The sequence below is a fragment of the Ruditapes philippinarum genome, unplaced genomic scaffold, assembly GCF_026571515.1.
Source record: "Ruditapes philippinarum isolate M1 unplaced genomic scaffold, ASM2657151v2 ctg2_1_1_1_1, whole genome shotgun sequence".
Taxonomy (NCBI): Eukaryota; Metazoa; Mollusca; class Bivalvia; order Venerida; family Veneridae; genus Ruditapes; species Ruditapes philippinarum.
In genome coordinates, this window is record NW_026854799.1 from 231,234 (window position 1) to 258,027 (window position 26,794).

At 32.0% G+C, this 26,794-nt stretch overlaps 1 protein-coding gene across 1 annotated transcript in view; it reads left to right on the forward strand.

The window, feature by feature from the left end:
• The first annotated feature begins 9,881 nt into the window (after positions 1–9,881).
• The window catches only part of LOC132741095 (epidermal growth factor receptor-like), a 40,853-nt gene continuing 23,940 nt past the window's right edge, over positions 9,882–26,794 (forward strand). Inside the window, exons 1-2 of the mRNA XM_060729188.1 lie at positions 9,882–10,000; positions 11,127–11,239. Coding sequence (XP_060585171.1) covers positions 11,140–11,239 — 100 coding nt within the window. The 5' untranslated portion in view covers positions 9,882–10,000; positions 11,127–11,139. The remainder of the gene's footprint in view (positions 10,001–11,126; positions 11,240–26,794) is intronic.

Genomic DNA, 26,794 nt, shown 5'->3' on the forward strand with positions numbered 1-26,794 from the left:
GCAGAAATGTCATGCATTTCTCAGTCATTTCTTAACACTTCTTCATTGAAAAGGTCAAATTTGCAATTATCAGAATATGCAGAAGTCTCAGGTGTTGGTGGGGCCAAAAATAAAATTCTTCCCTATTGTCCTAGGCATCAGGTATCCCATATTTCATGGTATGGATTTCATTAAACAAGATGGAGTGACTCTTGATTTTTCTAAAAAGAAACTTAGTAACATTGAAAACACAAAAATCACAATCTCATAGGAATTTAACTGGCCAAGTACGATGAGTTCTATACAGCACTTGCATTCCTGGTAATTCAAGGAAAGACATCCATGTCAAAGTTTCTCGTAGTAAAGTTAATGGCACTTTCCTGATAGAACCAACTAACTCACTTTATAATATGAATCTTGCCGGCGCTAAATGTTTAGTCAAAACAAGAAAACGTAAGGCAATAATCAGTATTATGAATGTTTCTAATACCTCTGTATTTTTGCCTGTTGATACTGTTATAGGAACTTTGACTGCAATTGAAAGTGATTGTATTCTTTCTGTTGACACTAACAATGATAACAATCTATAAGGTACTGAAACACTTTTAAGTGTTGGAAATTGAGTACCGCCCAAGACGGTGATAGGGGGCGTGAGGGATGTTGGACTTTTTCATTATCCCTCATGTACAGACTCAATCAAACCGTGTTTGTTGTGATTAATGCTTCAGAGGGATCACTCTTCCTCCAGATTTTTTTCCAATTCTGACTTGACACAAGACCATCTAACAAAAATAGAATACTTTTTAATAAAGATGTTTTCTAAACTTCTCTGAATGACTTGGGCAAAACAAATATGTATACATTGTAGTCATACAAAAAATAAAGGACAAGTTAGATTACCATTTTATAGACCAAATCCACTTCAGAGAAAAATATTGATGAAAAAGTACATACAATGCTTGACAGTAAGATTATTCGGGACTCTAGCTCCATTTTGCATAGTACGATTTTTTGGTAAAGAAACGAGACAATTCATACAGATTTGCCATAGATTATAGGAAAGGTATTGCTCATCCTTTTGCCCAAAATAAAGTCTGTATTAGATTGTATAGATGATTCTAAGGCTAAGTATTTTTCAACATTGGACATGGCTTCAGGTTTTTGGCAAGTGTTTTGACAACACGCCACCAAGCTGTATTTATAACTCTTTCAGGTACCTATGAATTCAACAGAATGCCGTTCGGGTAAAAGAACGCACCCATGACATTACAAATGCTTATGACAAAGATTCTTGATGCTATGAATTGGAAGCAGACCTTATGCTTGATCGATGATATTCTGCCAAACATTTGATCAACATTTAATTCATTTAGATCTCATTTTTCTAATCTTCGAGCTGCTAATCTCGCTTAAAAACCTAAAAATGTCACTTTTGAAAAGGTTGAATATTTAGGACATATTCTTTGAAAACATAGAGTTGAGGAAGACAGAGAAAAGACTCAAGCTGTGTTTGAATTTTCTCCTCCAATAAACCAGCGCTCACTTCGCTCATTTTAGGACTTTGTGATTACTACAGGAAATTGTACAAAAATACTCAAAAACCGGAGGTTAATATGGAAGGATGAACACCGGGAAGCATTAAAAAAATTAAAGCATGCTTTGTTTACATTTCCGATGATCCATTATCCGGACATGAACCAGTCCTTCATACACCAATGTTGCCTCGGATAATTCTTTGGCCTATATTTTTAGTCAAAAAGGGTCTGATGGAAGAATAAGTGTAGTGTGTTATGGAAAATCCAGATTTATGTACGGATGAAAGGAGATGAAGTGTTACGGATAAAGAATGTCTAGCTGTTTTGGAAGGCATTCGGATATATAAACAATATTTGATATATAGACAATTTAAGATATACACAGACTACAAGTCGTTTATAAGGCTGCACAATGTCAAAGCCACCTCAAGTAGACTTGGGAGATGGTCTATGGAGATGCAGGCATATAACTATGAGATCGTCCATAGGAAAAGATCTGCAAATCAGAATACAGATGCCTTGTGTCGTCCTGTCTATTTTGAATAGCCAAGAGTGTCTCTTTCTGAAGATCCTGAATTCTTTAAAAACAAAACAACAAACAGCGGCCATGGCAAATGTAAATAATACTCATTTGTCAACATCAACTGTATAGCTTAAACAAGACGAACCAGGAACTCAAATAAATAATATGAAGAATGGGTCTCTTCCTTTCACAAATACAGCGGAGGTTCTAAAAGAACCACAGAGAATTGAGGTTTTCTTTAACTATGATTTAAATCTAGTTTAAGTGAAAATCCATGTATCTTAAAATGCAAATGTTTGTGTAGACAAATCAACTAATGTAAATTATAATCCAAGATTTTTCTTTCTGAAAAAGCCTCTGAATCAAGAAAGCAACAGGATTAAAAACAGTAAAATAGAGAAAATAAGAATTAGAAAATAGCCAAACACGGCACAATTGAAAATGTTGCAAGCTCGGTTTGATTGAGCCTGTTCATGGACGGTACTGTTAAGTGCAAACTACCGTCCACGCCCCCTAGCACCGCTTAAGTAGACTTCAACATTCAACATGAACTGGTACAATTTTGAATTTAGAATTATCCACAGATGTGTTCATATGGCGGTTATCATGGAACCTTCAATGTGACACGTAAGTGCCATTCCATGAAAAGCGGCATATGGTCCCCCAAGTAAAAAATGCGTGTGCCCTAAACGAGAAAACAATGGGCGGAACTAAATAAAATGGTATTTTGAAAGGGGATCAGAGGTTATGAAGACTGCATATCACAGATAAGACGTCAAAAGACAAATTTGAAAAACGGGCCACATATCTTAAGGGTAATTCAACAGTATTCAAGTGGGGAATACTGGAACCACCCAACAAGAAAATAGCCGAATAGAAAGAACTTAAATACCACAAGCACAACAGAAATGTCGTGCTGAACGATCTTTTAGGATCGGAAATATAACATCTTTGATTGAATGTACGGGGCGACTTCTTATAGCCTCCACATGGCACAAACAACGCTGATGACTGCAACTGAATGAAAAGAATAGAAAACAAATGAAATTATGAAAAGAAAACGATCAAAGCCACTCTGGGAAAAAAAATGAAATAGGTTTTCATCATCAAAATGTAAAGATTTTAAATTCATATATAGATATCTCGAGTGTGGACAAAGTTGTTAAGAATCTAAGCATTATATGCTACTGGTTGGGGTGTTATATCACATCTAAGAGTCACAAGGCAAATGAGAACAAACAATTTACCAGATAGCTGTGCCAAAACAATTTCGTAAAGATATTCTTGTTAGCTATCATGATAGCATTGCTGGGGGTGTCATCTAGGACAGTAACGTTCTTTTGCAGCTTTAAAATATAAGTAATTCTGGCCTAATTATTACAGAATATGGTAAATCATGTTCGTGTATTTGATGTTTATCAATGGACTAAAGTTGACAGACATCCAAAAAGTATACCCCTTACCAGCATGCTAATTAATCAAATTTTGGACAGATGACATAAAGATATTCTTGGGTCTCTGCTAAAATCTAAAAGAAGGGTTCCAAAACATTCTTCTTGTTGTAGAGAGCTTCGATAAATGGTGTGAGGCAATACCAGTGAAAAATATGAAAGCCTGTACAGTTGCCGAAAAACTTGTTAAATAAAGTCATTTCAAGGTATGGACATCACACCAGTGTGTATCACCCGCAGACAAATTAAAATAGAGAAAAACATGTTCACTAATTAGTGTCATTCCATGAAAAGCGGCGTATGGTCCCAAAGTAAAAGAATGCGTGTGCCCTAAACGAGAAAACAATTAACTAAAGAAAGCCCAACACGGCAAAATTGAAAATGTTGCAGACTCGGTTTGATTGAGCCTGTTCATGGACGGTACTCGAAAGTGCAAGTTACCGTCTACGCCCCCTAGCACCGGCTTAAGCAGAATTCAACATTTAAACACAAAAATGGTGAATTTTAAATTAAGAGACATCCGTAGATGTGTTCATATGGCGGTTATCATGGAACCTTCAATGTGACACAGTAGTGTCATTCCATGAAAAGCGGCGTATGGTCCCAAAGTAAAAGAGTGCGTGTGCCCTAAACGAGAAAACAATGGATGGAACCGAATAAAATGGACTTTTGAAAGGGGATCTGACGTAACGAAGCGTGCATATATCAGACAAGATAGTGTCATTCCATGAAAAGCGGCGTATGGTCCCAAAGTAAAAGAATGCGTGTGCCCTAAACGAGAAAACAATGGGTGGAAACGAATAAAATGGACTTTTGAAAGGAGATCTGACGTAACGAAGCGTGCATATATCAGACAAGACGTCAAAGACAAATTTTAAAAGCAGGCAACATATCCTAAAGCCTCTATGTTAACTCTCCAAAGTTATTCCACCTGTAAGGGAAGAAACATTGCATCTACCTTTGCAGTCTGATACAGCTTGTACTTAATTATATAGAACTTATTTGTAAAGGAAAAATCATCAAAGATAGGTTCATCAATGGTAAGAAATATTATCAAATTGAAGGATTCAGAGATAAGATACATTACAAATGCCATCTAGACAACATTCAAAACTACCTTTCTGTATTTTCAAACAGAAAACCTTCGCAGCATGGAATGAAAACTCGAAGTAAAACACATGAGATGCAAAACACATTGGGATCAAATGAATAATTTTTCATATTTTACTAATACAATCCACTGTTCTTTACTGAAAAAGGAACTATTCATTTTCCCTTTTTTTACAGTGTGTGTTCATGTAGCAAAGCCAAATCTAACAAAATAAATATGTTGTCTGATTGCGCTATAAGCTGGTTGGTCACCATCTAAACCGACTGAGTTGTGTGTATCTGTCTGTATGTGTAAGTGTGTATTTTATTTCTTATATAAATAAGATTACTGGCTCTGGTTTGCTATAAAGATATTGATCCCACACGAATCATGTTGAATGATTCAATCTCATAATAAAAATTCCTACTACCATGAGGAATGTGCGACAAAGTCCGGAAATAAGAAAGCAAAAATAACCAAATTTGTTTCTTTGTTTGTTCACTTTACAAATACAACAGATCATCTCATTGCTTTAGCAAGTGACCCTTTTGTCCAGACTATGCATTGCATCAATTTGAAACTGAAATATCTTGTTCTTACTCTTACAATAGGAAAACAAATGATTCATCTTTACACTAATTACAACTTATTTTTATAATCTAAATTTATCTTGTATATAACTGCATATAACTGGAAAATGGAAAATTTCCTATAAACGTTTTATGATAAAATTTGAAAAATCATGGTTAAAGCTTGTTAATTAAAAGTGATCTTTGGATAAAAAAACAATTACTTAAAAATATAATTGAACAACAATCATAACGACTCATTTTATTTTATTTTGATTAAAATCAATAATGAAACGCTAAGTAAGTATTGCTCACTATACCTAGCAAGTTCATTGTCTCTCCAAACTTGATGAAATAAAGGTCATCTATCTTTGTTCGAAGTTGCAGAGCGTCATGGTGATATACTTCAAAGTTATTGCTGTATCTGTATGGAAAATGTGTGTCTAACTGTAAACAGCAAGAAAAAACAGTAAAATGATTTTCTACACAATTTGTACATATGCATATCTCAAGGTAAACAGTGTGACAATTCTAGTGGCACATATTGCATAAAAATGACTCAAGACAGTTTGTGTGGTTTATGTATTGTAATAGGTATGATTAACTGTTTCATGCAAAGTCTGAAACTTTCTTTTATTATTTTGTACATTTTCACATCCCTAAATGTAAAATTGCTATCATCAAAAGGAAAGTCAAATTAAACTAAATTCTTTCCAGCCAACAATTTAATAAATTTAAATGCAACAAAAAGACCAAAGTCCTTTTATCTCAGAAGACATTAGCCATAGTCAGCCTTTGGATTTAAATTTACATTTATGGCCGTTTCAAAAACAGCAATTTCATTTTGCACCAAAGTGATCCGATGATGCAGCCAAGATCATTTATCACGAGTATACCTGAAGCTAAGTACTGCACTTAAATAAATGCCTTTTATTCGATTTTTTTTCCAAAGAAGTATTTTTATTTGAGATATTACCTTATGCCTTATTACAGATACAGCATGCTACTTGCATACAACACTTGTGAATCATTTAAGATAAGACACTGCACCATGCAATAAATGTTATTATCACAGCCTTTTTATAAATACAAAAAGTTTAATGGACAAGATAGTTGTAATTTCCATAGCACAAGGAAGCCCTGTCCCATCCTGCCCCCACTTGTCAGTAAGTTCACTGGGCTTTTGTCTCTATAAATCAATCATTTAGATATTTACCATCGAAATGAAAAGATCATTTTTATCAATTTTAGACCAGTCGTGTGTTTCCTTGTCAAGTGTTTTCTTAGTTTGTTTTCTTAATTTCGAGTTTGTTTCACAAATATGTATATTTGTTTTAACATACATGATATACAGATATAATGAAAATGATACAATGTTTTGTTTAAGTTATTGTTTATTAATACGCTTACGGGCTTGTAAATACGAGAAAATATACCTTTTTTTAACAAACTCTTCATACAGCACTGTTGTAATCACTTTCCTTTTTGTCTTATCTTTATTCCAGACTTTGAAAACCATCTTTTCTGAGACGACCTTGTCCTACAATACAATTTTATGATGTATAAATTTTAACATTTAAGATAGTTAGGTACAAACATATTGAATACATAACTGATAAAACTTGGGAAAGGGTTAATATAATGCGTAAATTGAAATTCTCTCTGCATTGTAAATTGGAAAATTTGGAAATTATCTATATAGCATTCATTAGACCTATTTTGGAATACGGTGATGTAATTTGGTGTAATTGTACCCAATATGAACTCGGACAGCTTGGTAAGATTCAAAATGAATGTGCACGCATTGGGACTGGTGCAATTAAGCTTATCTCACTAGAAAATCTGCAGAAAGAAAATTAATTTGAAATCGTTAACCAAAAGTAGATAAAAACACAAACTAATGTTTTACAATATGCATTCGAACAAATCTCCAGATTATCTCTCATCATTAATTCCAAATTCAGATCAATCCCGATACAGCTTACCAAACTCTGAAGATATCAGAAAAATTGAATCAAGGACTATTCTGTACCACATCTCTTTAATGCCATCAGTTATTCTTGATTGGAACAACTTGCCTGTTATAATATGGAACAGCCATACACTATCCTCATTTAAAACGTTCTTAAACAAGGACAGGAAACATACACCAAAATACTTTTATACAGGTAGTCGAAAAATGTAGGTCCTTCACACACGGCTTCGAACGAACAACAGCGCATTAAATCACCACCTTGGTGAAAAACATTTATTACCCCTTTATGTTCGAGTGCTGTGCAAACGATACCGTCCGCAGAATACTCCTCCTTAACTTGAAGATTTCAGCATAAACCTTCATAAGCTTCTCTATGGTGATCCATTTCTTTACATACCAGGCAAAGTTATTATATTTACACATGTACACAATTAAATAGAAAAAACGAAAACATTTATTTAGATTCATTCTAAATGAGACTATCCTCCTTTTCCTCTTTTCCTCTTTCTTCTCTTTCCCACTTCTTTTAAACATATTCTTTTATTTTAGACATCTACTTGTAGAATTGTAAATCTACTCTATATAAGTTTATATATAAATATATATTTATATGTGTGTATAATTAATACTTATTCCCTTGTCTTGTATATCCTATCTATCAACTTGTTTAAGACAAACCATATACATGTAGTTCGCTAAAGGGGAAGAATTCTATAAGACTTGTTTTTCATTCTCATCCTTTTCCATTATGTTAATAATTTGTTTGTTGTTTATTTGTATGTACAATATATACTTCGGGAATAGATATGCTTAAACCAAATAAGGTAAGTTTCTACTATCAATCTGACGCCCGAATTGTTCTAATAAAAAAGCGGGCATGACAAAATGTCAGCATATTCTATTCCTTCATTTTAAGAGACCTGTTGCCAGTTTAATGATTGTGTTTTTTTTGTGGTGCAAAGTACGGAAACATCCCTGTCCAGAGATTTCCCTCGTACTAACCTAAATGTCTGACACTGTCTGATACATGGGACAGTTTATAGTTTCTTGCCTTTCTCTAAAAAGAACAAACTCAAGGCATTTGGATTACCAGTTTAGGGTTTAGCTATTTATCTACGCTTTTGAAACTTTAAAACTTTTGAAACTTAAATCGTCTCTGGAAACCGCTTTACACGACTGTATCAACGTGTCAGCGATTGACGTCACCAACGTCCTTTAAAAATTTCTTCTTTCTGCCTCTCCCTAACTTGTTCTTCATTTATCTACTACCCTTTCTAAATCGTATATGCTAATCACTTTACCGTGGCTTCCTGGCTTCAACTTTTCCCTTGATAGCCATAATTCATTTCTACGTTTTAAACAGTTTCTCACCTCTCTTTTGACATACATTTCTTATCATGAGAAGGAAGAACTATGTAAGATGATCTGATACGTGACGGTATTAAAATTCACCAAGAAATCCAAAGCATTCAGAATGTACATGGAGCGCGCTATTTTGTTTAATGGACAGCGCCATTTTGATTCTAGGACGTTTTACTGTAAACACACGTATTAGTAGCAGACGACATTAAACTGTATAATTTGATCATTGACATAAAGAAGCAAAGTTTATAAAGATAAATGGCAAATATGTTATTACCAATCACACATATGTACTACATTATTAATGTCTATTTGCATGTTTAGATAATTAAATGCGTAGTGCCCCCCTCCCCCTGAAATTTAACGAGTGTATTCGTTGGTTGTATCAGAAAAGCATCGAGTGGTTAATTGTCCGGTCATATTTAGCCCGGTTCAAGTCATGGGTTAGTACTTCTACATGATATACTGATTAAAAGTAATCGAGCGTGAGTTCTTCTTGTTAGCAAATTTATCAAATTTAAAATCAACATGTTAAACTTTCTTTATATTTTGCACAAATATTAAGAATAGCTCCTAGATAATTATTATTAAGAATAGTTGATGCCCCGATTATGTTTGAAACAAAAAATCTGAGGGTTTTTCGTACCCCGCCCTCTTCTTTTTTGGTACCTGTCTTATTAAACAAACAAAAATTCTCTTCTAATACATTTTAAATTGAATTAATTGAAGTTATTTAAAAACTATAGTCAATTATAATCATTTCTCAAGTAAGGAAAATATTGAATAAGTGAAACTTTTCTACCATTAAAGAAAACATAATTGTTGTTGTTTAAAGCGGATACAAAAGATGAACGTTATTTATCAAGATTTCTCAAACAAGATAATAAACTTTTGTATTTTTGTATCTCCAAGAAACCCTACTCAAACACTACCGAAAGCTACCGCCTCTTCAAGCAACAGTACAGTATGCTATTATGAACATTTTATGTACAGTGATACTAAAAAAACAATTTATAAACGTATAAAGCATATATGGGATTGTCAGCAGTTATCAATAAACGGTCATGTCATAAACAACTAATTGTGCGTTATATTTATAGACATTTTATTAGCTGAAAGACTTCTGGCAACATTCCAGTGGTTTCTCTTAGACCTCCTCTATCCCTAGTTTAATTTTTTCGTACGTAGGTATAGGTAAAGGAGTATTGCCTATTTGTTGGCAAATTAAACGGATATATTGTCATGCTATGTCATAAAATAAATCTAATGGAACTTTTTTTAACAACCCTCGTATAATATGTAAAGTGAGATCATTCTCTTCCGGACTTAACAATTAAATATGTAATTGTTTTATTTCCTTTCTCTTTACAAATGCGTCAGTACTTAAAATATTCTTGACTTAACCTGAATGTATATATACTGGACAGAAATTCTTTGAAGTCATTTTCCATCTTGACGGTCACAAAATAACGTATTTTTGTAATTCAAATTTTACTTTTGGATAATATTTTATTAGGTATGTTAAATTAACTTATCTTTCTATCTTTACCATTTCTTATGGTTTACTAAAAGGAAAGTTGTTTGTTTCTTTTTATCTTAAATTGTTTCTCTCCAATATGTTTTAAATATATTATTTACGCAATTGTCCATACTTTGCATATTATAGGATCATTTATTTTATATTATGGTTACTTAATTAAGTAACATCTTTGACTATTTTTTACTGAGGAAGTAAATTTAATTGTCATAGAATAATTTTTGTTCCTATATCTTTATTTCAGCTTTGATTTATTGCAATATTGTTTTACACACTAGTTTTTATTTGAAAATTTAAGCAGTAATTTTAATTATACATGTTATACACAACATATGTGGATGTGGGTCCATAAGATATTTCTTAGGAGTGAGAGCACCACACTAAATACCGTATTCCGTTATATACCGGACAAGGCGCTTGAATAATAAACTGCTTTAATCTTGCCCGCTCCAGTCCTGTAATGAGTTAAATCCATTTCTTAGTATTGAAACTCCCTTGTTTATAAAATGACATATTTTCCAATTCATATTACAGAGAATGCCTCTTACAGATTACATAATCATATTCACATAATTCTCGCCTTACATATGACCATAATCTTCGTCTGCATTGATGGCCAGAGTCGACAAACAGATCCATTTTCAAATCTGACTTACCATCCTCTGTTGTATTTCTAATGTTTAGTGTTTGTTTGTTTTTTTAGAGCCTCTGATTTTTTTTAATTGTTTTTTTTTTCAAAAGATGTCATATTCTTTTTATAAGCGCTTATACCACATTGGTAGATGGGGAAATACGACATGTAACTGTTTATCAAGCCAATGCTAATTTTGCTGTGAGCACAATTATCTCAAATGAAAGGAACCAGGGAATCTAACATTGAAAAAATGAAATATAATGGTTTCTTTACAAACAAATGGTTTATTGTTTATAGCTAGATATTTATCACACAAGTTGTTTCATAAAATAAAAAAAAATGTAACTTATTTCTATACAAGATTTGAGATAATGACATTCTATTTCATAAAAGTTTGATTTCCGTTGTGTTTATTTATTTATCTATTTTTTTAAATACGTTAATTTTAAGATCATCTTTTTTGAACTTCAGGTAGAAACTAAGAATGAAACCATGGCTGCTTACAACTGGTAAAATGTCTCTATGCTGGATTTTAATTAGTTGTTTAGTTTCACTGTGTATGATACAGGCTGAAAGAGGAGTTGGTGAGTTATTTCTTGTTTAAAATTTTGGTGATTTTTTTCTTCAGTCTTCAGGGATATTCAAAATTACCTTGCCTGCAGGAGGTTTATGGTTTTACTCATGTCGTTTCCTACATTAATACACATGGAAATTTCATCGTTCTTCCACCATTAATTATAGTAAGAACATCATCAAATAAATCCACACGTTTGTTGTTACTTTCTAGTCATAGAAATATACATTTCACATGTTTTGGTTATGCAATATTGCTGTTCTATTGAAGTAATAAACCCAATCCCATTTATTTAAAAATATACAATGAAATATTTGAATAATTCTATTGTATGATTTAATCACAAACATCATTGTAATTCTGCGTAATAAAAACCACAGAATGTATGTAAAACTTGTATTGTTTAAAAGGACAAGACCAATGAAAATATCCGACTTGTTCAGGACATAAAATTTTTATAACCATTTTGAACTTTGCTGCATTTTCCAGTTAAAATGAATCAGAACCACAAAGCTGTGGTTATCATAATGTACAAAAAGTTTGTTGTTTTTTTTTTCATTTATTATGTTCTTTCATATATGAATTACAAAAACATTCCAGTTAACATACTGTTGTTACATGTATTCAACATAATATATTCCATTACAATAATTATTCAATTCTAACAGTAATGTAAAACATACACACAAAACAATCTCACACAGATACATACACAAATACAAATACACATACACATACTCACACATATGCACACACGCACACACGCATATACACATACATACACAGGCACTCACACACGCTCTCTCATGCACAAAAAAAATTGTCCCTTTTTATATAGCGATTTATACAAATTTTATTAGTTTTCTTTATAGATATGGTTTTGCATTGTTTTAAAATTGATTCTATCCACAATTCTTATATTACAGAGGATATTCCATTTTGTCTTATGCGCTTCCAATTTATCTTTAGATAAAGCAATTTGTTCTTCTATTTGTATTCTACTGTATAACATTTTTCTAAATATTTCAAAACTTGGTGTATATTTTTGATATTTTGTTTTAAAAATGTAATATTTCATTAGAATGAGAATGAAATTAATTATGTTACTATGCAGATTAATTTTAAGTTCTCCAAAGAATAATATTTCTTTAGAAAGATTAAACATAATTCCAATTGAATTTAGCCACGTGTGTAGCATTGACAAAATATTTTGTATTTTCGTACATTCCCAGAAGAGGTGGTCAATATTTTCAATGCTATTATGACAAAAATCGCACAAATTTGTGTCAGACAGTTTGCATTTGAAGAGAAAAGTATTAGTCGGTATAATTCTATGGAGGAATTTATACTGGAAATATCTTAATGTGACATCTAATGTGCTCTTATAAGGCAGTTGATATATCTTTTTCCAGTCAATATGCTTTTGTATATTTTCTTCCCATTTAGTTTCATTACTTTTTTTCCCTTGACATTTTCCGTTTTTCATTTGCAAATCATATAAAAGTTTATTCACAGATTTGGATTGTATAACATTTTGTATAAAAGGTTGCGAGGAAACAGTGTTAATTTCAGCATTTCTTAACTTGTTGATAAGAGTGTCAGATATATTTCCAATAAGCATATAATACTTTAAGAAATCTGTATTATTGATGTCATACAAATATTAAATTCTTCGAAATTATAAAACTTTCCTGTTCTGTAATCATATAAGTGTTGTACGAATTAAATTCCTTTAATAAACCAGTTTTCATAAAATACAAGTTTACCATCTATTTTTATATCCGAATTATTCCAAATAATGTCTTTATAAGAGATATTTTTTGTTAAGCCTGTACTTTTTATTTCAATCCATGCATTTAGCATATTATTTATAAAACTTTTGTGTGGAAATAGATTATCAGCATCTTGTTTTGAAATGTTACATTCAAAAATAAGTTCATTTCCATACTTTAATAATTTATTCTTAACAAATAATTTCCATAAGCTATGATTTTCTTTATCTAAGTATCTTTTGATCCAACTTGCTTTTAACGATTTTAAAAAATATATTATGTCTGTAAGTTTAAGTCCCCCATTCTCAAAATTTTGCTTTATAATATTTCGTTTTATTTTGTCTGGTTTTCCTTCCCAAATGAAATGAAATATTGCATTTTCAATTTCCTTGATTTTTGATTCTGGCGGGTTTTCTAACACCGCAAAAGGATATATTATTTTTGGTAGTGCAAATGTCTTGATAACAGTTACCTTACCCATCAAAGTTAATTTTCTATGTTGCCATTGTTTCAAGCAGTTGTAGAAATCCTCAAGTTTTGGTTCAAGATTATTTTTTAATATATTTGTGTTATCTGTTGAAAAAGTAACTCCTAATTTTTTTGCTGATTCTGATGACCATTTAAAATTGTATTTTTTACAATAAATTGTATTTGTATTACGAAGTGATCCAATTCTTAATATTGTTGATTTTCTAGTATTCAGATTAAGACCTGATATAAGACTAAAATTCTTTAAGACATAGACAAGCCGTTCAAAAGACATTTGTGAACCATCATTTATAAAAGATGCATCATCAGCAAAAAAGTTTGTTTAATTTCTTTTCCTTCAATATATATTCCCTTGATATCGCGATCATTTTCTATGTAATTTGACAATATTTCAAGACATATAATAAATAAGGACGATGATAATGGACATCCTTGTCTCACACCTCTCTCTATATTAAAAGTTTCTGAAAAAATGGCCGTTATTGATTATTATACTAGTAATATTCGTGTAAAAGAGTTTCACCCACTGAATTAAATCATTTCCAAAATTAAATTTTCTCAATGCAGATATAATAAAATTGTGGCTAAGACTATCAAATGCCTTTTCAAAATCAGCAAAAAATAACAAACCTGGTTTATTTCTTTCTTTTAATAGTTCAATAACTTCAAAAATAAGTCTAACGTTTTCCCCAATGTATCTGTTTTTCATAAATCCAGATTGATTAAAACTTATGATCGAAGGTAAAAAATTTTTTAATCGGTTAGAAATTGTTTTTGTGGCAATTTTATAGTCAACATTTAATAAACTTATTGGTCTCCAGTTGGATAAATTTGTGAGATCCTTGTCTGGTTTTGTATAAGTGATATAATTCCTTGTCTTTGAAGTGTAGTTAAGTTACCTATTACAAAAGAATGATTAATTGATTTTATGAAATATTCTTTTAAGTCGTCCCAAAACATTTTATAAAACTCTACTGTCAAGCCATCAGAGCCTGGGCTTTTATCGTTTTGCATTTCTTTTAAAGCTATATTTATTTCATGTGAATTTAAAACTCCTTCACAACTGTCTTTTTCTTCTTCAGTTAAAGTTTTTATATATATATTTAAAAAATCTATTTCTGGAGCTTCAGAATATTTTATTTTGTACAAATCTTCATAGAATAGTCTTTCTTTACTAAGAATTTCATCTCTGTCAGTTATTTCTTTTGTTTCTTTAATAAGTTTATGTAAAATTTTCTTTTCAGCATGTTTTTTCTCGAGATTTGCGAAGTATTTACTGTTTTTTTCATTTTGTTCAATATGAATAGCTTTTGCCCTTAATATTTGACCATTTATTTTTTTATCATACAAGGTTTCTAAGTCCAACTTTTTTGATTTAAGTTCTTCATTGACTCTATCATCTGTTTGAACTGATAGTTTGTTTTCGAGTTTTTGAATGTCGTTAATTAGATTATGTTCTTCGTTTTTTTCTTTTTTCTTTTTATTGCTTGCATACTTTATTGTTTCATTACGTATTCCGCCTTTAATTATTTCCCATAATGTGTTAGGGTTGCTGTTTTTATTAATTTCTACCAACATTTTAATTGTATTTTTCACTACAGTCTGATATTCTTTATCTGTCAATATTGAATTATTCAGTTTAAAATAGCCTGGTCCCTTTTCCATCACTTTATTATCAATGAAAAGTTTTACTAATGAATGGTCGGTTTTATATCCCTGGGTAATTATTGATTTTGTAATTATATTAGTGAGGTTTTCTGATATAAGAAAGTAGTCTAGTCGACAGAATATGCATGGTTTACCATTTGAACGCCAAGTATATTGCCTTTTATCGGGATGGTGTATTCGCCAAATATCGACTAATTTACATGAGACTATTAATGATTTTATATTTTCTCTACATTTTTTATGAGTATCATATCGTCCATTTTTTTTATCTACTTTTGTATCTATTACTGTATTAAAATCGCCACCGGCGATTATGCTTTTGTCATTATTCTGTAAAAGAAATGTTTCTAATGTTGCAAATAAACTGATATTATCATCATTAGGACCATATATATTTAATAAAGTAAATTCTCTTTCGTTTATAGTTATGTCAATTGATATTAATCTACCAATGATTAACTCATTTGTATTTACTATTTTTATGTTACTATCTTTTTTTTATAAGAATTGCTACTCCTTCCTTATTTGTTTTATTTCCACTAAAATATGATTCACCTTTCCATTCTTTTTTCCAGATTTCAGAATAATAATTATTAGAATGTTTTTCTTGCAACATATATATAGAACATGGTTGAGAGTCTAACCATTCAAAAAGTTGTTTATTTCCTAATCCTCTTACATTTAATGACGAAATTACCGTTTCCATTTAAATTGTAGATATGAATATCTTCCAAAATGCGTTTTTAAACCATACCATAAAATATTTATACTAATTTCACTTGTCATTAAGTGGACGAAAATAAAAAAGTCGAAATTAAAAGGTACAAAAAAGTACAAAAAGTTCTACTTATGTCGGATTAGAGTTATCGATTAATTTCATTGTATTGTGTATGACTTTTTTTCATTATAAAAATATAAAAAAATGAAGGTTTTATTATTTGTGGTACATAAGTAAGCTATTCTAATTGATAACGTCATATTAAACAGTAAATTGGTTTCTATGTGCAAATTTATTTAAAAAATCTGTTATAAGACATATTTGACATATTGGGATATGCCTATAGCCGTACGACCCTATTGATTTTCAGGTCAAACGTCAGTCAGTTAAAGCTTGTCCAACCAATAAGTCATGGCGAATACTTGACCCCTATTGATATCTAAGTCAATGAATAAAGATCAGTGTCATTGTACTCTTGTCTACTAAAAGCTTGTCCAACCAATAAGTCATGGCTAATACTTGACCCTTATATGATATTGAAGTCAATGAATAAAGGGATCAGGGTCACTATAGCTTTGACCTCTAAATGCTAGTCCAGGCAATAATCCATGGCTAATACTTGACCTCTATTGACATTGATGTCAATAAGTGAAGGTCAGGGTCACTGTACCATTGACTAGTAAAAGCATGTTCCACCAATAAAAATATGCCACTGTCGCAGCAAATAAAATGAGGGCATTAGAGTCCTCTGGACACTTGAGCATACATTTCCTATGGACACATTTCTCGTATATGTTAGAAATAAATTTAAATAAAGAAATTGTGTGTAAACATTCACATGATATATATACTACTCAAAATTTGCTTAGGATCACTTTTACTACAGTACGTACTTTTTTGTATTTGAATTAAATGTGAAAATTCATTAAAAGGAATTTAATATAATAAGGAATTTATTTTTATGAAAATAATGACAATGGAAGTGTTTCTTGACGTGTGCCTGTTGCGGAAAAAATGTGCTTGACGAAAATCAACATTTATGAGATCACTTAGTGGAATGAAAAAAATCTTTCAAATCAGGAAATGGTTGGCGTAGGGTGTTTAATACCGAGTATAGTATCCGCGGGCATTAAGTAAGGCCTGATGAGCCTGCGGACATTGTGGTAAGGTATCTGGGCCAATTCTTCTATGATTACATGTCTTAGCTCCTGAACTGCTGTTGGTTGGACGTGGCGTAAAGAAATTGCTTTTGCAGCATATCCCAAGCATGCTCAATTGCATTTAAATCCGTAGACCTCGCTGGCCAATCCATGCGGACTATAGTTGCCTACCTTAAGATATCGGTCTCTGATGTGGGCTCTATGTGCATGGGCGTTGTCATCCATAAGAATGAAATCAGGGCCGACTGCGCCAGCGTACGTGCGTACATGAACGTCTAAAATTTCATTAACGTACCTTACTGCCGTCAGTGTACCGTTTTCAATGATGTGTAGGTCCGTTTCTCCCTGAGCGCCTTTTCCCGCCCACATCATGACTTAACCCCCACTAAAAAGGTTGTGTTCTGCAACGCATGCTTGAGCTAAGAGTTCATTTGGACTTCTCCAAACCCTAACCCGTCTGTCCGTGAATTCCACACAAAACCTTGACTCATTAGTAAGAGGACCGGGGTCCAATCATTAACTGTCCATGTGACATGAGTCTGCGCCCATTGCAAACACTCTTGAATATGGCGTTGTGTCAAAGGAATGCGAACTGCTTTCCTCCGTAACCTCAGCCCATCATCATGCGACCTGTTTTTTAACAGTTTGTGTGCTTACACGCACACCAGTTGCATTCTTGAAGTCGTTACGTAAGGTCGAAGCGTTCGAGAACCGTTGGTGCCTGGCCTCAATGACAATAAATCGGTCCCGGGCTTGGGTCGTTGAACGTTCCGACCTCCGGCAAGACATTTCCAGTAATTTGGAATCGGTTCCACATCCTGGTATATCCCAAGGACATGGGCAACGTGCCTTTGTGAACGACCGGCCTCCAACATTCCAATACCCCTGTTCATCTCATATTCACAAAGATGACGTCTAACCTGTTGATTTGCCATAGTTTGGTAATTTCGAACACAGTTTTACAATAAAACGAGAGAAGTCTTGCTGTTTGTACACGTTTAAGTGAAAGCACATAGCAATGAAACACCAAATTTACATGGGTATGCTTTTCAACGTGCTTATCGTGCAAGGTGTACATGACAAATCGATAACTTTAGTTCACGATAATGAAGTCCCCGCACAGGTGTATTGTTAGCGGAAATATGATTTAAATATGATGATAATAGGACTGAAATATGCAATGTCAAAAGGGGGATCCTTAGCAAATTTTGAATTGTATATCTCCCATGTAGATCATGAGCATTGGATTGCTTTGAATAAGGAGAAAATCGAGTGGGTTACTTCTAAACTTATTCTTTTTTGTGACAAATTGTTAAAATAAAAATGAGCCATGCCATTTTCAACATAGTTGTAAAATTTAACGTTTCGTCTTTTTCAAAATGCAATCTTTTCTGAATCATTCAAGGCAAATTATATATTTTTGGACAATGAAAACTTAATTTATAACGCGTTATAACGCGTTTGAACATTATTGTTGATGTCGAGTTTTTTGACGATAGTGATGACGTCATTCCAAAAATGCTACCTTACACGAATTAAAGAGAATCGTAGTTTTGCTTAAAAAATCATTTTATTTCCAAGACATAAATAAACATACAATTTAAATACTGCATGATTATGAAAGCATTTCCTTACTGCAGTACGCCTCATGCAGGTGTTTGCTAATATCACGAAAAGTTTGAATACATTAAAAAGTAAAATATTGTGAAATTAACAAAGAAAATAAATTACGCATTGCAATCGGCACTTATAACCCATGTACATTACCGAAAAGTGGTCAAAACATGCAAATATAGCCCATGCTGTGTTAGTAACGCAGTAGAAATATGGTGAAAAATACTGCAAAATCGGTCATTAGTCGTACATCATTACTTTTATCTTGAATCATTTTACTTTTCTTTAAATATCAGTACATTTTTCAGAAGTTTAATTTTCTTGAAATATTTTGGCTAATCTGGAGGCATGCAGCTTTAATCCATATTAGACTTCTTTATGAGAACAGTTACTATTTTTGGAATAATTGTCGATACGAGGGTCATCTGTTCTTGGACGGCGTTATTAACGTAATTAGTCATAAACGATTACCTAAAATTGTGCGTACTAGTGAATAGAGAATATTTAGTTGTGTTTGAGTAAATATGCTACGAAATATCGCATCAAGAAAATAACAATATTTTTTTGCGACGGACGCGCCCTCAGGCGGGTTCAGAGCTAAGTCATCTACACATGGGATTTCGTCTGCTTCAATCGCGCAAAGTGTCCTCAACCGATTAACAGCCAAAGAAATAGTACATGAATTTGATCCTTTAAAACTCCCATACTTTGTCGGGATATCTTAAAATCTTCCATATTTAGCCTTTTCAATTTCAAATTAAGTTATCCAAGTTAAAATATGAACGTATATGATTGATAAAAACGTTGTAGTCCCGTAGTATTATTGCGCGATATGCAAATTACTGCCGAAACGATTTACCGCTGTCGAAAAAGTAGGACAGCAAATTTTACTATAATAAAAGTGTAAGCTCTGAGTTCCAAGAAATTATTAGTAGGAAATAAATATTTCAACATTATACAAATGTAACGTGTACCGAGCGAATATTTAGATATGTATAATAAATTTTTCTTTGGGCTACCTGCCGTTTGATTACATACAAATGATTCTTAAACGATCAAATATTATAAACAATCAATTTAAATTAATAATTAAGTTTTTCTCAAATAAACTCTAAGACACAACTTAAACGAGCAAATATACAATAATGTCACAGCCTAATAACACACTAATTTAACCAATGCAATATATATATCTAGCTACAACCCGATAACTTCCTACAGTCCAGCAACTACCTCCCTATCTATGAAGCGAGGCTTCTATTAGATAGGAAGATTAGCTGCTGGTAGGGATTTATAACAAAGTTCCAACTATACAAAGCTTATTCGTTTTAAATCTACCTCTGGATTTTTAATACCTATATGTTACCAATTTTCTGATAGCGAGGCTTTCAGGAAATGTGGTGGTCTATAAGTACCCAGAGTCAAATACAATTTCACAACTAAACTATAACGACACTATATCCATGAAGCTAGGCTTCAATTGGATAAACAAGGGTATTTAGTTTTGCCAATTTTTCTTTTCTACCTATGAAGCTAGGCTTCAGTTAGGTAGACGAAATTATCCTCTATGTATGAAGCGAGGCTTCAATTACATAAAGTAACCTGGTCCCGGTGAATTCCTCTGCAGACTGAGTAATTTTGGCTCTGCCGCCTTATTTATACCTGCTGAGATGATCGCTCAAGCATGACTTTATTTTCATTGGCTGATAAGAATGATCTTGATCACTGAGACGATTATTATATTATATGATACCAAACGTTTATTAAAAATACGTATACCAAACGTATATTCTAAAGTACCGTAAATTAAAATATATTGTCGCAATATAAACATTTACATAATAGTCAAGTAACACAAAATCATTTCAGCAAACGATAATCTTAAATAAAAACAAGCTGAGTAAAAATGTCTAAACGTTACACAAAACATTATTATTAACAAATCAAAAGTTTTTTGTGACTCTAGAATAACTCGCGCATTAATAAAAGATCGAAGAACTATTTTCGTGACTCATACCGCGGGTTTAGCTGAATATTCAGCAGTTATCATGGTTATTAATAAATTAGATACAGTACAATGGTTAGTATAAATATCTATTTTTGAAAATGCATGCAGAGTTTTTCAACACTTTACCACCATGTAGTCTTTCATGGTAATCTTAATTGAAGGAAGTTATAATATCAGTTCTATTTCCGATTCTTGTGGTTTGTTTACATATTTTTCTAGGTCACGATATGAGTTAACCTTCGCTATTCTAAAAATAGATTCTGCTTCACCTATGCTGATTTTCGGACAGGCGATTAGGGAGTACAGATTATACATGTAATAAACCAGCGGATACTTACTTTGTTTACATGCAATACTTTTAGAAATTCTATACAATTGTAAGAAGCAAACAAGTTGAAAATGGAATTTAGAGTGAAAATGAAAAGGACAACTAAACACTGTACAGTAGTGCTTAAGTGACATTTAAATTAAAATTCTGGCCCTTGTAAATAAAAAAAAATCTTAAAAAATACACTTTAAATTGCTGATGATTTTAACCAAAAATGTTTTTAATGAGACATACCCAAGAGAAATAAAACTACAAATGACTTATATTTTATTGTCTATATGCCCACTATGTTATAACACGAAGCAATTCTAAATAATATTCTCGCATGTATAATGTATTATGCTTGAAGTTTATTTGCATGGTTTTATTTTAGAAATATTTCGTTGACAGTTTTTTCTTCTATTTACATATCATTTCTTGGAATAAATCGATAAGGACACTGATTTACAAGTTTAACCAGAGTTTTTAAGAAATCTGAATTATATCAGATTGGGACACAAAATATATTGCTCTACAAATCTCGAACTTGTATGAAACAAATTTTCTCTGTTATATATTTTGTGTTTTATTTTTGCTTTTTTTTCTAAAAAAAAATGCCTAAATGTCTCTCCGGTTGCATGTCCGTCGCATTCAGTGCTGCAGCACTTTGATTTCAAGAACGCGTATCACGCCGTTGTATGATCACAAGTAAAGCGCGTATTCACGTACAGAAAACTAAAGCAGAAGGGATTATGCATATTTCGACCTCTTTTTGTCAGTAATTTTCGTGGATTTTAAGTGCCGTATGTTATGTATAAATTACTTCCTTTGTTCACTTCTTCAAAATACATGTTCTAAATCATTATGAAAATAAACATCGATCTTGAAATATGCTGCTGTTATCATAACATTATAAGCCCGTTTAGAATAAATTTTCATTCAGTATTTACCCTATTTTCATCCATTTCCAGCTTCTATCAACAACTTAAGATGCCATATACTCAGAGCCACTGGTGATCAAGTTATTGGCATTTTCAATGAACTAGTTTAACAGCAATTATAAAACAATAGAAAAATATTTTGCTTCATTTTTTTCCCTTAATTCTATATAAAAAGGACGGGATTTCAACAGCTTCAAGCATCTTACACACACATCCATGACACTTAACAATAATCATTTCCTCTTTATCATATCCTTATTTTGAGAGTCTATTATATCAAACAATGATATCCACGTGATGTGATACCTTCCTTATTCTATTTAAATTTACAGTCCTACGCATTAACCCCATCAGTTGCAGTATCAGTGTTTGGACACCCCACTCCACTCTGCCCCTGGACCCCTGCTACAACACCGAAAAAAATACACTCTAAGGCTAACTATAACGTACCAAATACAAAACCACCGCTAGAATAATTATAAAAAAATTCACTATCAAAATTATTGGAAAGTTTACTCATTTGCTAAACAATGTGGAAGACGGGAAATAGTCATTTCGGTGACTCAGGCGCATTTCGGCGGCATATCGCTGTATCATTCATTAACATAAATAATAATTAAAATGAACTAGAAATCCACAGTTTACCTTATTCAAGTCCAACAAATTTCAATATTCTATCGATTTTTCACGGTATTTTTGACTTGTCACAGAGTGTTAGACCTCTAGGTTACACATAGGGGTCAAAGTTCAGATAAAAATGAAGATATGTATAGGGACCATTTAGTCAATCTTTTATTGAGGGATTGTAACACAAATTGTCAAATGGAGCATATCTCCTACATGCATGGAATTTTTTTTATAGAAATGTTCACCGCCATTAAATGTATTGCTTCATATATGATCCTGTTCAAAGGTCAAGGTCACACTTAGAGAGAATTGCTATATGCATATCTATAATGCCCAAATGTATTTTGCGACAACATTGCCGTTGTTTTCTTTAAACATTTTTTTAAATCTATTTAAGTCTCATGGTGATTGACTTATATAAGATACATTGAATATTGTCTCAATTTTTTTCCGACTGGCAAAATATGGCAAATTACCGTAAAATCTAAAAACAAATAGAATAAAATTGTAATGTGTCGTGTAAGAAATCATTTAGTTATCATAAAGAAGGTGGTTAGGATTATACAAGTGGGAAATAAGAAAATAATATATTGAGAAAACCAAAGGTTGTCCTCTATGAGTCAAGTTGGGAGAGTGTTAAATTTTATGTGACAGTGTTTAGCTTTTATTATTTTATTGGCCGGGTGGCACAGGTGCAAACCCGGGTTATAGTATGGTGAATATCCAACGGCAAGTGGGTAGGCGGGCGGCGGACGGGTAGGAAGAATTTCCTAACAGTTTTCTCTGAAACAACTTATTACAGCTATCTGATATTTGGTATACGATATTAACACGTGGTCTTATAAGGTGGAATTTGATTTCAGATCTGCCGCTCATCCACTACCTGTTTACCGACTTAGTTAAATTTTCGACATTAATGGTCAATGGTAGGAAATTTTTCTAACAGTTTACTCAAAAACGTCTTAATAAAGCTTTATTTTACAGATGTATTGCACAATTTCAACTACAGTCGTATTAAAAGTGTATAGGTGTAAGAAAATTCTGTACAAGTATGACAAAACTGCGATGCTCCTCGCTGAAACAGGAAGATGGGCAAGACCTGCCAGTGTAACTATAAATGAACGCAAATGCACATTCTGCAATGCGTTAGAAGATGAATTCCATTTTGTATTACAATGTAGATTGTACTCTCAATTAAGAACACAATATATTCCAATTTGTTACTGGATATCTCCGAATATGTTTAAATTTATAGAATTGATGAACACTGAAAATCTATCTTTAATTAGAAAACTATATATATTTCAAAAGCATTCCTGATGCGCTCAGATATTTTATATGGTGCTGATTAGTATGTTATTGATTTTCATATCTGTCTATACTTTTGTTAAAGCTAGACTTATAGTACTGCAGCGTATGTTTCTCTTATTATATCATTGGTCCAATTGACATGTTGGTCAATATATGTTAGTCATATGAAAATGTTATATTTCTTCTATGTCAGTCATGTAAATGTGTGATACATCTTCTATGAGATAATTTTTAAAACTCAAATATATGTATATCTAGAAGAGAAACCGCCGTTATCTAACTGTTCCTCTTCATATCGTGTCATTTATGGCAAGATCTTGGGAAGAGGAAATACATATTAAGTAAGCATATATCTTTAGACTATATTGCACTTTACCGGGTGGCTAATTTTGTATTTCGCTTTGACAAGATTATGCCCCTTTAGTTTTCAATCTATTCTTCATATAAAGTAGTTCAGTAACGCTATATACATTTGTTTGGACAATGCATATAAATATAGCAGTTTAATACATTTCATTAGAATATCACAGTTAATCCAGTGAAGAAATATATTATATACCACTTTATACTGTACAATAAACGTTCAACAAACCGATATATAGGTCAGTCGATATGACCGTATTGATTATCTCCCAAAAATTGCACAATACGTAAAGTTCAGTAACCAAAGTTGTTTGGACAATACACATTTATACACAAATTTGTTCCTGCAGTTAAAAATGTTAAGAAATTATATTGTTTGTCAATATATTGTTAAAGCTATAGTGCGGCGGATATTACTCGATGTACAGGTCGAGCGATATGACCATATCAAGTATCTCCCGTGCATAAACAAATTTGTTAAATAAATACTTTAGATATTACTATTGTCAAAAATGGTGTATGCAGTATGTAAAAATGTATGTAAAAGTCACACTTTCGTTATCAACATGATTTAAATTCAATATTCAATTGAGAAAGATTTTTAATCCCTTTACCAGTGATAGATCTAGTCTAATATGTAAAGTCATTACAATTGGGGTTTTATCACACTTTATTATTCCTTTAAATCTTATGTTGCATATATACTATTGACACATACGACGGAAATGTGAATTATTATAAGCATGAACGCCATGTAAAAGTTGAATATATGTTTCCACTTCCTATGTAAAATGTGCTACTATAATGCACGTGTGTGATATGTCAATTTAATATTGGTGTACGTTTGCCATACTATATATTTTGCAAATTGTACCACATGGGTCTATGACCTTCGGGGTAAAGATAAATTTACTTGTTAAACTTGTTATCACAGTCAGAGCTGCATCAGTACTAAGGGTGTAATACTTAAGTACCAGTACCAGTACTTGGCAAATTATGCAGTACCATTAACAGTACCAGTACTAGATTTTAGCTCGGTACTGCAGTACCAGTACTTTTTTGGTGAAGTAATTAAGTAGCAGTACCATTACTTTTATATATTCATCAACATTTGAATAAATACACAGTGTCAAACAAATAATTGCAAATATTATTCAGCAAAGAAATAAAATCATAACTTTCTTTAAAGTTAACATAACATTTTTACAACTTTATAGTTTTAACATACTTTTTACAAACAATATTTACAACATATATTCATGTCATATCTCATTGTATAGTAACCAGTCAACTGTAATACAATGCAATCATCTTTCATTTAAAACACAACAGTATTTTGTTGCCTTTCACACCTCTGTTCAATTTATACCAAAGTCAATAACAATTTTTTATGGTGCTAACAATATCACTTGAAATAGGATTATTTAGAACAGAAGCAATTAATTAGTGATTATTTTGCTCTTTTACTAGTAAATACAAAGTAATAAAAGAATTTAATAAGGATATTTTAGGGTAAATAGTTATTGAGTTTGTTTATCTCAATTAAATTTTTACTTAAAGTCTTTGGTGCTTTTTTATGATGAATACTATGTTAACATTTGAAGGAATATTGCAGCAAATTATCTATAGATTTGATAACTTACTTTTTCACAAAAATAAAATAATGTAATTTACAGCTTTATTTTTTGAGAAAAAATTGATGCTATTTTTATCAAAAGTACTGCCTAGTAATGCAGTAGCAGTACCACTTTTTAAGACAGTAATCCAGTACCAGTAGTAGCAAAATTTTGTAATAGTAATTCAGTATCAGTACCAGTATTTGCAAAATCGCTGCAGTACATACTGCAGTACCAGTACCAGTAATGCAGCTCTGATCACAGTCTCTTGATATTTTGTATTCATCAATAACATGTGGTTCCATACGGTAGGATTCGATTTCAGGTCTGTTGCTCATCCACTTCCTGTTTACCGACTTAGTTAAATTTTCGACATAAAGGTCAATTTATATTATAACAGAATATATTTTAGGATTAGCCCTTCATGTATATCCAACTCAAATTGACCGTGGCTCTTTAATGACCTTGACCTTGAAGGTTGAAATATTGAATTTTCACTGATTTCAAGTATAATTGACTGTAACTTAGTAATCAATAAATCGATTATCTTCATACTTTGACAATTCAACCTTTTGGACAAGACCATCTAAAGGGTTGAACTGACATTTACCTTAAACTGTTAATGACCTTGACTGCCAAGGTCAGAGTAATGAATTTTGGTTGAGTTCTATAATATAATATAATTATAATTCTATTTACGAATTTTATTCATACGTGGACAAAACAGCACTTGTGGCCAAACAGATATGAGAAATAATTTAGATATGACATTGACCTTAAAATGATTTAACCTCTAAAGATTAAATTTTGATTATATTCCTTGTGTGTATGTGTATCTGAGTTTATTTATACTCCCCACCGTTTGTCCATAAGGGCAAGTCCTCCAGAAGAGTGTTCATCATTTTATATTTTGGAAAATAGTGCAAGATACAGATACAGAAAGATGCCCCAGTTCCAGACGTTTCTCCTGG